This window comes from Phlebotomus papatasi, chromosome 4 (assembly GCF_024763615.1).
Source record: "Phlebotomus papatasi isolate M1 chromosome 4, Ppap_2.1, whole genome shotgun sequence".
Classification (NCBI taxonomy): domain Eukaryota; kingdom Metazoa; phylum Arthropoda; class Insecta; order Diptera; family Psychodidae; genus Phlebotomus; species Phlebotomus papatasi.
The window spans coordinates 1,598,694-1,611,075 of NC_077225.1; the positions used below are offsets into that span (position 1 = coordinate 1,598,694).

At 44.0% G+C, this 12,382-nt stretch overlaps 1 protein-coding gene across 1 annotated transcript; it reads right to left on the minus strand.

Annotated features, from left to right (window-relative positions):
- Positions 1 to 1,831: 1,831 nt before the first annotated feature.
- On the minus strand, positions 1,832 to 7,336 carry LOC129808468 (uncharacterized). The gene has a single exon (XM_055858248.1). It carries the CDS (start codon positions 7,334 to 7,336, stop codon positions 1,832 to 1,834), a length of 5,505 nt encoding a protein of 1,834 aa, XP_055714223.1.
- Between the last annotated feature and the right edge of the window lie 5,046 nt (positions 7,337 to 12,382).

Sequence of the window (12,382 nt, forward strand, 5' to 3'; positions counted from 1 at the left end):
CAAGTCAGGAGGATGTATTGAAGCATGACGGTGTGGTGAAATGCACTATTCTCCCACCAAAAGGTCATTACATCCCCTGTCTTCCCTTTAGGTGCAATAACCGACTCTTCTTTCCTCTTTGTCGAAAGTGTGCGGAAGATCTCAATACTGATCGATGTCTCCATTCAGACGATGAGAGATCCCTCACAGGAATATGGTCCATTGATGAAGTCCGTCTCGCTGTAGATCATGGCTTACGTCATCACGAAATGCTTTGAAGTCTGGTCATACAGAACTTCACAATACAATCGCGAGGCAGGCGAACGTGGGTTTTTTGCTGATTACGTCGATAATTTTCTCAAAATTAAGCAGGAAGCTAGTGGATGGCCCTCGGGAGTTGAATCCGAATCCGATAGAGACAATTATATCCAAGAATTCTTTGAAAATGAAGGAATACATCTTGATAAAGAAAATAGTCGCGTTAATAAAGGTATGCGTTCACTTGCAAAAATAATGTTGAACAGTTTGTGGGGCAGATTCATAATGCGGGAGAATTTCACGAAAACTAGAATTTGCAATTCTCCTGAGGAATTGAATGAATTTCTTTCATCAGAAGCTATTGAAATTATACAGTTTTATCTCGTAAGTGACAACCAATTTATTGTTTCTTGGAAGCACATTCATGATTCTGAGCCTCCATCGAAATACGTAAATATGGGTGTCGGAATCTGCACCACAACCAATGCAAGGATCAAGCTGTATTCCATCTTATCTAAGATAGGGCAAAATATCTTTTATTGTGACACGGATTCAGTCATCTATGTAGTACCTGTAGGGGAAGAGAATCCTCTTTCCACTGGTAAATTTTTGGGAGAATTAACTGATGAATTGGCTGATTTCGGTGAGGGAGCCTTCATCGAAGAATTCGTTAGCACAGGGCCAAAAGTCTATGGCTTGAAAATTTACTCTCCGTCTACAAACTCTTACTCTTACAAAGTAGTGTGCAAGGGTATATCACAAAACCGAGAGGTTGAAAAAGATATAAATTTTGATAGTTTAAAATCCTTGGTCCTCTGCGACGATAAAGAAATTAAAATAACTTACCCTAACAAAATTCAACGTGAAAAACATTGTTGACGCCACGCGGTCTTGGCGCCAATTGTGAAGGGATATTCACCTGAGGGATAGATGAGAATTAGCACGAGTTCCGGGAAGCAGCTGGGAGCCTCATGAAGCACTTGAACACACCTGAGGGATAGATGAGAATTAGCACGAGTTCCGGGAAGCAGCTGGGAGCCTCGTGAAGCACTTGAACACACCTGAGGGATAGATGAGAATTAACACGAGTTCCGGGAAGCAGCTGGGAGCCTCGTGAAGCACTTGAACACACCTGGAAATAGAGGAAAAGTGAGGATTCGGGTCGAAGCTGACCGAATTCTTTTCCTCCGGATGATGTCCACGTGCAGCTTGAGGGGGGCCAAATGGTCTGGCGACGGTGGAGAACTTGCACAGTCACTCGCGAATAAAGAGCTTTATTTCACTTCAACAATTGTATTTATTTGACTAATTTAATTAATAAAAATTTCAACTTTTAATTCAACGGACTTTCTTTTAATTATAAGGAACGGCGTAAGAGAGTCAGTGCGTATGAGTAAGAGTCGGTAAGAGTACTTGCGTAAGAGATCTGGGCAGTCCGCGCAACGGCTTTTATAGTCGGGACACTGAGGCCGTGGCGACATCTCATTGGCCAGTGCGCTTTTATCCCAGACTGCTAGAAATGCATAGATTGGTTGATGGGATTTTCGGTAGGATTGAGGATGATGCGTTTGAATTCAAATTAGTGTGGCGGTTATTAAGAGCTGGCGCGATCATCCTCCCCCCGCAATTGAGCTCCTTGGGGTTCAATTGACTCCGAAGGTGGTAATCCTTCCACCGGTAGTTTGGAGATTTTGGTGACTGATCGTTTGAAGATGGAATTGGCGGTTCGGATCGTCACTACACGAACTCGTCCATCGTGTCCTGGATGTGTCGCGACGATGCGTCCCAGGGGCCACCTCATAGATGGCGCGTTGTCCTCGTAAACAACGACAATGTCACCGGGAGTGATGTTTGGAAGTTCTGTGAACCATTTAGTTCTTCTCTGGAGTGCTGTCAGATATTCCAGCTTCCATCGTTTGGAGAAGTGTTGAGTGAGTTGCTGGCATCTTTGCCATGCATCCAATCGATTGTCTGGAAGTTGTGTGAGATCCGGAGAAGGCAATTCCGTGAGTGGACGCCCGACGAGGAAGTGCCCAGGCGTGAGGGCTTCTGGATCCGACGGATCTTCAGACATCTGGGTGATCGGTCGGCTATTGAGAATAGCCTCAATCTGAGCGGTGACTGTGCAGAGCTCCTCAAATGTGAGTTTTTCATTCCCAACAACTCGACGAAAATGATGTTTCATGGACTTAATTGCTGCTTCCCACAGGCCACCATGGTGTGGAGATTTTGGTGGCTGGAAGTGCCATTTCATGCGGAAGGAAGCAGTGGCAGCAATGAGTTCATTTCGGGAATCGTCATGAGTGAGTAGGCGTTGGATTTCCTTGTCCGCTCCGACAAAATTAGTAGCATTATCGGAGTAAATGTCGGAAGGACAAGATCTCCGTGAGATAAATCGTCTGAGGCAGGCTATAAAGGCATCGGTAGTGAGATCTGAGACTACCTCACAGTGTACTGCCCGTGTGGACAGACACACGAAGACGCATACGTATGCCTTGACCAGAGTTTGACTTCTACGTTGACCGTGTCTAATGAGAACAGGCCCCGCAAAATCGATGCCCGTGGCCAGGAATGGAATTGGCTTGGACACACGTTGCTCTGGTAAGTCTCCCATGAGTTGAGTTTGGAGAGGTGGTTTGACTCTGCAGCATCTAATGCAATCTTTGACAACTTTGCGACAGATTCTTCTTCCGGACAACATCCAATAATTTTGCCGTAAGGAGGCGAGCAATAATTGAGGCCCTGCGTGATGAAGACGGAAGTGTTCGGATCTGGCAATACTGTATGCCACTTGGCCCTTGTTCAAAAGGATGGGAAAGCGTGCTGAATAAGGCTCACTAGAGTGCTGGAGTCTGCCTCCAACACGTATGAGTCCAGTGACGTCGATAAATGGTGTGAGTTGACGGATGTGTGCAAATTTCGAGCTTCTTGAGATGCTCCCGTTTCTTATCGCCCCATGTACATCACCCAAATTCTGCTCTTGATCCCACTTGAGCACAATCGTTTGTGCTTGGAGGAGTTCATTGGGAGTGAGAGGACCAGTGATACGAGGAATATCTCGGGAGGGAGTGAGAAAGCGGCGCGAAATTGCAATCAATCGGGTCAATTCAATAAAGTCTGAGGATTCTTCGAGAGAGCGGGCCAGAAAGGAATTAGTAGGAACTGGCTGTGAGGCAGTGACGGTGCAGTAGGTAGTTTCTTGGTCAGTTTGGTCAGGATTAATGTCTATGAAGGCTGGAGGCCATTGAGTCTGAGTATTGGCAATGAATGGCGGTCCTGACCACCAGAGGTCAAGAGTCATCAATCGTTGTGGATGGGCACCCCTTGACAAAACGTCCGCTGGGTTTAAGTGTCCAGGGACATGTCGCCAAGAAGTCTTATCTGTGATCTGCTGGATTTCTGAGATTCTATGAGACACAAAGACATCGTATTTTTCCGTAGTGGCATTTATTTGATGGAGGACTATCAGAGAGTCGGTCCAGCAGTGACACGAATTGACAGAAATGGCTGATAAAACCTTGTGAAGGAGGCGAGCGCCTAATACCGCTCCACATAATTCGAGACGAGGAATTGTTAGGGCGTGTAAAGGAGCAATACGAGATTTGGACGTGAGTAATCTCGAACATCGGTTACCTTGCTCATCTTGGGTTACATAATAGATAGCGGATCCGTACGCATACGAGCTACTATCTGTGAATAAATGGAGCTTAGTCTGGGAAGGGTTTGGAAAGGTAGAGATCCATCTTGGTATGGAAAGAGATGAGATGAATGTAAGATCCGTGAAAAAGTCTGAGATTAGATCTGACAATCTTTGAGGGAGTGGTTCATCCCATTCCACTTCGATCCTCCAGAGGTCTTGAAGGATACGTTTTCCTACAATTATGACTGGACCTATGAGGCCGAGTGGGTCAAATAAAGAAGCTATACCTGAGAATGTAGTGCGTTTGGTATTTATTTTTGGCATTTGATGAGTGAAGTCGTATTTAAAGGTATCTCCCCCCACATCCCATTGCATTCCCAAAGCTCTTGTCTTTAATTCGGGTAGGGAAACTCTTTCGTTAGAGCCTTGTAGTTGACAAGAATCGGGCAAGATATTTGGGATATTGGACTTCCACTTAGCTAATGTAAGTCCAGCTTCTTGAGTGATGGCGATAAGTTCCTCTTGGGTTTTCTTAGCTTCTAGTGGTGAAGGAAAGGATGAAAGGCAATCATCCACATAGAAACATTCCAAGAGGGTTTTAGAAGCCAAAGGGTAAGTATCGGAACATTCAATGGCTAATTGGTTAAGACAACGAGTCGCCAAGAAAGGCGAGGAGGCGACTCCGAAACAGACACCTTTCAATCGAAAATGCTGCAATTCATCGTCGGGTTCGGATCTCCAAATTATTCTTTGGTAATCGCGGTGAGGAGGATGGAGTAGGAATTGAGGGTACATCTTGGTAACGTCGCATGAGAGAGCGACAGCACCCAATCGGAAACGAAGAAGGATGGAGACAAGATCCGGTTGTACTACCGGTCCAACCATCAGAGTGTCATTTAGGCTAAGGCCTGACGAAGATTTAGAGCTCGCGTTGTAAACCACGCGAAGTTTGGTTGAGGATGAGGACTCTTTGACCACTCCATGGTGAGGGAGATAGTAGGAGGGTCTATCGAGTTCTTCCGGTGGGACCTTTTCCAAGAAGTCTAAGTCTAGATATTCTTTGAAGACTGATGCATATTGCTCTTTCAGGGCAGGATTTTTGGATAATTTCCTCTCCAGACGGACAAATTGACCAATGGCATTGGTTTTGTTGTCTGCGAGGCGTTGGACATTAGCCTTGAAAGGCAAGTGGACAACGAATCGGCCATCTTGGTTTCGGGTCGTGGTACGAGAAAACAGATGTTCGGCTTCCTCCTGTTCCTTGGTTGGTGGAACGACGTTTGGGATGGTTTCGATTTCCCAAAACCTTTTTAGAGTGGAATCAATGGAGGATAAAGTAGTGAGATTACAGATGGAATCATCGGGGCTAGAACCTTGGTTAGGAGTGTGTTCTCCCATGAGAATCCATCCGAATTCTGAACCCTTGAGTTTGGGTAGATTGGGACCTAGGAAATAGGATTCATCTCGTTCGATACGAGCGAAGATTCCTCCTCCAATCAATAAGTCAACGGGTTGTTGGACATGCCAATTGGGATCAGCTAGGGCGAGATGTGATGGTATTGGAAATTGTTGTGAATTTACATTCCAATTAGGAAGATTTCCTGTGACTTTAGGGACAATATTGCAGGTCATGTTATAGAAGTTTCCTCCCATGTGAGGTGCGATATGGACATGAGTTTTGTGTTTGCCTGTTGAGCGCCTATCCAATACTCCCCCAATGTTGAATTGAAAATTGTATTTGGATAGGTTGAGTCTCTGGACAAGAGAAGTGGTGATGAGGTTGGATTGTGAACAATTGTCCACCACAGCGCGGCAGAGATGTTCGACGCCATTGGTGTCAAGAATTTTCACCACAACAGTGCCTAAGAAGACTCGAGGGTGGTCCTCGCGAGGGGTGGTGAGAGAAGCGAGGGTGGTTGCATTATATTTGGTGTTGGTATTGAAGGTCGACAGACCAGGGGATTTGGTGGTGACTTTGTCGTCAGAATTTGTCGGCATTTCCTGTGCAGATGTATTGGTTGTTGGGTTTTCTGCGGAAGTGTCGGTGGACTTCGTTTGTTGGGTAGTGTTTGTTTTTGTTGTTGTTTGAACAACATTAAAGGAATCATGCAACAGGGAATTATGTTTGGAATTGCAACTGGCACAACCTCTAGCCTTGCAATCTTTAGTGTAGTGAGTGTCTGAGATGCAGTTTCGGCACATTCGGTGCTTTCTCACCAAGCTGAGGCGATCGAGTGGGGAAAGTGCCTTGAACCTGAGGCACTGGAAGAGTTTGTGGCTGTTGTTGCAACAAGGACAATTCGAGGACGAGGTAGCATTGACTAAGACGGAAGTCTTGGTAGGTTGGGAGGTAGATGGCTTGCCGGTGGATGACTTGGGCTTGGTGGAGGATTGAGAAAAACTCTGAAGCTCCCGGATGCGATCAATAAGGAAGGTATTAAATTCCTGGAAGGTAGGAATTTTTCCTTTGGTTTCACGAGACCACAATTTATTGGATTCTGGATCTAATTTCTCCTTGACAATGTATATTACCCAGTGGTCGCCCCCAGTGAGAGAGAGAGATTTGAGGGATCGCAAAACGGAATTTGTGGTGGCATGGAGTTCGCTCAATCTTTTGGCTGATTCGATAGTGATTGGAGGAAGGGAAATGAGACGTTTCATAAGGGCATTCACTATGCTGGAGGAATCATCGAACCTGTCAGTGAGTGCTTGGCAAGCTGCATCATAATTTTCATCGGATATGTCCATATTCTCAATCATACTTTTTGCATCACCGGAAGTGTAGGAGAGAAGGTAATGCATTTTTTGTACCTTACTTAATTTGGGATTGTTGTGGACGAGACTGTTAAAGAGATTTTTAAAGTTTGGCCAGGCAGCGAAATCGCCTGAGAAGGTTGGAATTTGGACAGGTTCCAGTTTGGTAGATTGATATTGAGAAAATTGATTCTTGGAGAGAGTCTCAATAAGATCTGTTAATTTGGAAAGAATGTCTGGACTTTCAGGGGATTTTCTTTCACTGAGAAGGGCATCACTGACCCTTTTGTTGGTTTCAGTCTGAGACCGAAGAAATGCTGCAAACATTTTCTGGATGTCAGACATTTCCTCTTTCCCTTGCAATGCCTTTGCCTCATTCTCGCTGGCCTGAAGCTCTTCATCTACCCATCGCTGCTCAAATACCTCAATCAAAGTTTCTAACTTATTTTCGAGTTCGGTGGCTCTATTGAGAGCTGTGTTAAGATCGAGAGGGTCAAGTGTGGAAGCTTCGTCAGGGGTATTTATGATCTGTTTAATTCTATTAATAATAGATTGAGCAGTCTCTAGGTTATTTATTAAATCGTTAAGTGTAATTGAGGTACCTAATTGATTGAGTTCTACGTTCTCTACGTAGTCAGTGAGGACATTGAGTGCAGAATCGATAGCTTCTACACTGGAAAAAATCTTAGGTTTTTTGCTCGTCATTTTGCTACTGCCTCGGGGTGGAACTTATGGAGAGAAAGGGTATTGAGCTTACGCGAGTGATGTACAATTTCGAGGGAATAACTTGAGAAATGGTAGGGACTAGCACTGATTGTATCGCGTGTTCACTTGATTAGCACTGGAATGAGTAAATGGAATTGACTCACGATTTTGCTGAGTGTACAATCAGGTGCTTTTTGTGGTGCCCTTTGGTAGTGTGAGTGTGATGTTCAGAATCGAGTAGTGAAGTCTCTGTTTTTCGCAGATAAGACCGGAAAGACGAGATGACTTCGAGGAGGTGTAAAAGCTCAGGCTGGAGAAATTGGAGAATTCCTATGCGGCGCTGAACTGGAGGATGAGTTGATTCTGAACTCTTGGAGAAGATGCTGGCGGACTCGGGTAGTAGGCAAGCCTCAGTCCAAGGCAGGAGAGACTACAGTTGGGCCCAGTCCTAGGCAAGAAGGACCATATGTTGACGCCACGCGGTCTTGGCGCCAATTGTGAAGGGATATTCACCTGAGGGATAGATGAGAATTAGCACGAGTTCCGGGAAGCAGCTGGGAGCCTCGTGAAGCACTTGAACACACCTGAGGGATAGATGAGAATTAGCACGAGTTCCGGGAAGCAGCTGGGAGCCTCGTGAAGCACTTGAACACACCTGAGGGATAGATGAGAATTAACACGAGTTCCGGGAAGCAGCTGGGAGCCTCGTGAAGCACTTGAACACACCTGGAAATAGAGGAAAAGTGAGGATCCGGCTCGAAGGACCATATGTTGACGCCACGCGGTCTTGGCGCCAATTGTGAAGGGATATTCACCTGAGGGATAGATGAGAATTAGCACGAGTTCCGGGAAGCAGCTGGGAGCCTCGTGAAGCACTTGAACACACCTGAGGGATAGATGAGAATTAACACGAGTTCCGGGAAGCAGCTGGGAGCCTCGTGAAGCACTTGAACACACCTGGAAATAGAGGAAAAGTGAGGATTCGGGTCGAAGCTGACCGAATTCTTTTCCTCCGGATGATGTCCACGTGCAGCTTGAGGGGGGCCAAATGGTCTGACGACGGTGGAGAACTTGCACAGTCACTCGCGAATAAAGAGCTTTATTTCACTTCAACAATTGTATTTATTTGACTAATTTAATTAATAAAAATTTCAACTTTTAATTCAACGGACTTTCTTTTAATTATAAGGAACGGCGTAAGAGAGTCAGTGCGTATGAGTAAGAGTCGGTAAGAGTACTTGCGTAAGAGATCTGGGCAGTCCGCGCAACGGCTTTTATAGTCGGGACACTGAGGCCGTGGCGACATCTCATTGGCCAGTGCGCTTTTATCCCAGACTGCTAGAAATGCATAGATTGGTTGATGGGATTTTCCGTAGGATTGAGGATGATGCGTTTGAATTCAAATTAGTGTGGCGGTTATTAAGAGCTGGCGCGATCAAACATTTTAAAATTATATCTGGACCCTCTTCAAAAACAGCCCGATTCACTTTCATAAAAAGACGTTGCATCGACAATAATGACACTTTGCCTTTCGGATTTTAGGTTTAGATTTAGAATAAGATTCAGTTTTATTATTTTGTAAATAGTATATATTGTAGATTCTGTACATATGTAGAATAGGTTTCTTTTATGTTCTGGTAAATTTTATGTAAATAAATGATATCTATGAAATTTTATATTTTTCAATTTCCACTGTATTGCAACGTTGATTTTTTCCACTTTGAAAGTTGAGAGTTGAAAAAAAGTTGAAGAAGTGATGAAAAGACAGTAAGTAATTGAAAATATTTGTCTTTATTATTAAAATCATAAAATTACAAGGTTTTCTTATGTAATTTTGTGAATGAATTTATTTTATCAATATAAAAACTTATTTCGGTAAATAAACTGAAATAGTTTATCGGTGAGCGATCCTCTACAGGAGGTGTGAATGAAGTTGCTTCAAGTTTATTTACTCCTGCTATCTTACATGTTTGTATATAATTCTCAAAATATTGTTGAATATAATTTTGAATGGAATGATTATAAATCAAAGTAACATTTATGAAATACTTTAAATTCATGAGACAATCAAATTCTTTTTCGTTTAAGAGAATCGTATTTCCATTTTGAGACAGCATTATTGGTTTCATATTTTCAACTTGAATGAAATTAATTTCCAAATTCTCAAATCTTGAATTAATATATCCAGCATGTATAAGATCTGTTTCTCCATTCTTCAGGACATTTCTGATATTCGCTTCACTGGAACACAGCATATTCCAAGACTTTTGGGTAAAGTAAATAGTATCAGATCCAAGCCAATAGTTTGTTGCAGAAATTTTCACAATCGGAGTAAATTCATGTGTCCAAAATCCAACAGTGACAAAAGTAGTATTCAAGTCGTTTAAGAAGTACGTGTATCCATTTAGAATAGTCATCTCAGTCAGTAATTTTGGTTCCTTTTCCATAAATGGCCCAATGTCCATGGAAATTGGCTCAGCAGCAGAATTCTGTTCCGTAGTTCCTTCTTCTACATGTACAGATTTTATATTTGAAGATAGTTGTTTCGATGGGTTCTTTTTTTCACTTTGTTTTTTAGTAACTTTTTTATTCTTTTTCTTCTCCACAATTTTTCCCATCTTTGATTGTGTCGGTTATGTTACCTTAAAAATATATATCAACCGATTTAAATTAGTTATCCGCCCCTTCAGGTGCCCAGTCACTTCTTCTCTCACCTGCAAGTATGAGAATACACACTTAGATTCCGCTCGAAAGAGCACGCGGATTCTCTTTCTCTGGGATGAGGATTCTGCTGATGCCCATGATGACTGTCCGGGAACTTTCACGGCTTGGAATTGAGGAAACTGGCTGATGTTCTTTGTGCACCACAACGTGCTCTCAGCAAATCTTCAAATTTCACCTCTTTCCTGATAATCCACTGGAGAGAATTTGTTGGGTTGAAGGTGGAAATGTTCAGCACAATGTATTACAGGGAGAATTCACTAATAACACAATTTTTTCTGTTTTAATAACTTTTATTTCATCAATCAATGTGGACTTTTTCACTTTTTTCACTCGATCAAGAGAATAACTGCAAAATTTGACAAATTGAAAGTGGAGGGAAAAAGAAAGATGAAAAGGGAATAAAGATATGAACTGCAATAATTTTCGTTGCTTGCTATTTCTTTACGCGTAATAAATTACTGCGTAAACATGCTCCCAGTGTCCAGAGGCTCAATCCTCATTTGGAAATTTTATGAGCTTCTGGATTGCCCGTTTGTAGATTCCTCGAGGAGTCCTCACGTCCACCACCCGAACTCGTTGATCCTGGCCCGGATATGTTGCCACTACTACCCCAGTTGGCCACTTTGTGGATGGAAGGAGATCATCTACGATGAGTACCAAGTCGCCCTCCTTCAGATTGCCATAACTTTTGTTCCACTTTTGGCGCACTTGGAGGGTGTTCAGGTATTCCTTCTTCCATCTCTTCGTGAACTCCTGACTGATCCTTTGTATCAGTTGCCATTTGTCGAGATTGCTCATCTTTAGATGTGACAAGTCAGGGTCTGGAAGTTGGGTCAACGAAGAACGGATCAGGAACGATGATGGTGAGATGGTGATGGGATCCTCTGGATTGTCGGTGAGAGCAATCAACGGCCTACTATTAAGAATTGCTTCGATTTGGCAAAGGATGGTGGTTAAGGCCTCAAAAGTCAAGACTTGGTCCCCGATTACTCTTACAAAATGGTGTTTGAACGACTTTACCGCTGCCTCGTAAATTCCGCCTTGGTGGGGAGCTCTCGGTGTGATAAAAGTCCATTCAATCCCTAATTCACTTGTGAGACGGTAAATTGCTGACTTGTGAGTTTCCATCTGCCACAGTCGACGAATCTCCCGATCTGCTCCGATGAAGGTTGTTCCGTTATCGGAGAATATTCTTGCCGGTAATCCTCTGCGGGCGACCATCCTCCGGAATGCCGCAATGAATGAATCCGTATGCAGAGAACTGACTAGCTCTAAGTGGACTGTCTTAGTGCTAAGACACACAAAAACAGCCACATAGGCTTTTACTGCCACTGACTTACGGTTTCCCTGCCGTGCCCAGATTGGACCCGCAAAGTCCACGCCTAATGCTGCAAAGGGCCGGAAGTTGACTACCCGGTCTCGTGGCAAATCTCCCATAAGTTGTTCAAGAGTGGGAGGTCTGGCCTTGATACAAGGAAGACAACTTCGAGAGACTTTCCTGGTGATGCTCCTCCCGTTGATCAACCAGTATTTTTGCCTTAGGGAGAACAGAGTAAGTTGCGGTCCCGAATGCATCATCAGCTTGTGTTCCCTTTCAGCAAGAAGCTTGGCCAATGGTCCTTTTGGTAGAATTCTAGGATGTCTGGCATCAAATGGTTCCACTGAATTGACCAGACGTCCTCCCACTCTGGCTACACCTTCATCATCCAAGAAAGGCCGCAGCTTGCGAAATCTTTCGTGAATCTTTTCAGCGTTGGGTGGATTCATCCTTAGGGCCTTCAGCACTTGACTCAAATGCTGCTCCTGTTCGCTTTTGATAAGAAACGTCTCAGCCTTCCTAAGATACTGCACTCTGACACTTTCAGTGAGGGTAAGTTTGGGATTTGATCTGGTAGAACGCTTCATTGCCATCTTCCACACCTCAATAGCCTCCAAAAGTGTTGCTGTGACTCTCCTGAGTCTCTCGTATGTGCTGAACTTAGACAACAAGGACTGATAAACTGGATTTACTACATCCTCAATTTCTTCCTGAACAACTGTGAGACTGCTCCTGGGAGGTTCATCGAAGTTACTGAATGCCATTGGCCAATTATCCTGAGACATTACAAGCCAATTCGGCCCATTCCACCACAGTTCCGAATCCTCTAATGCTTGTGGTGTCGTTCCCCTGGACGCCAAATCCGCTGGATTCTCCTTAGTGCCCACATGTCTCCACTGATGGTCTTTCGTTATCTTCAATATTGACTCGATCCGCCTTTTCACAAAGGCTTCTCGCTTCCGGGATGAGTTGTGTATTTGATAAAGCACTACGGTGGCATCTGT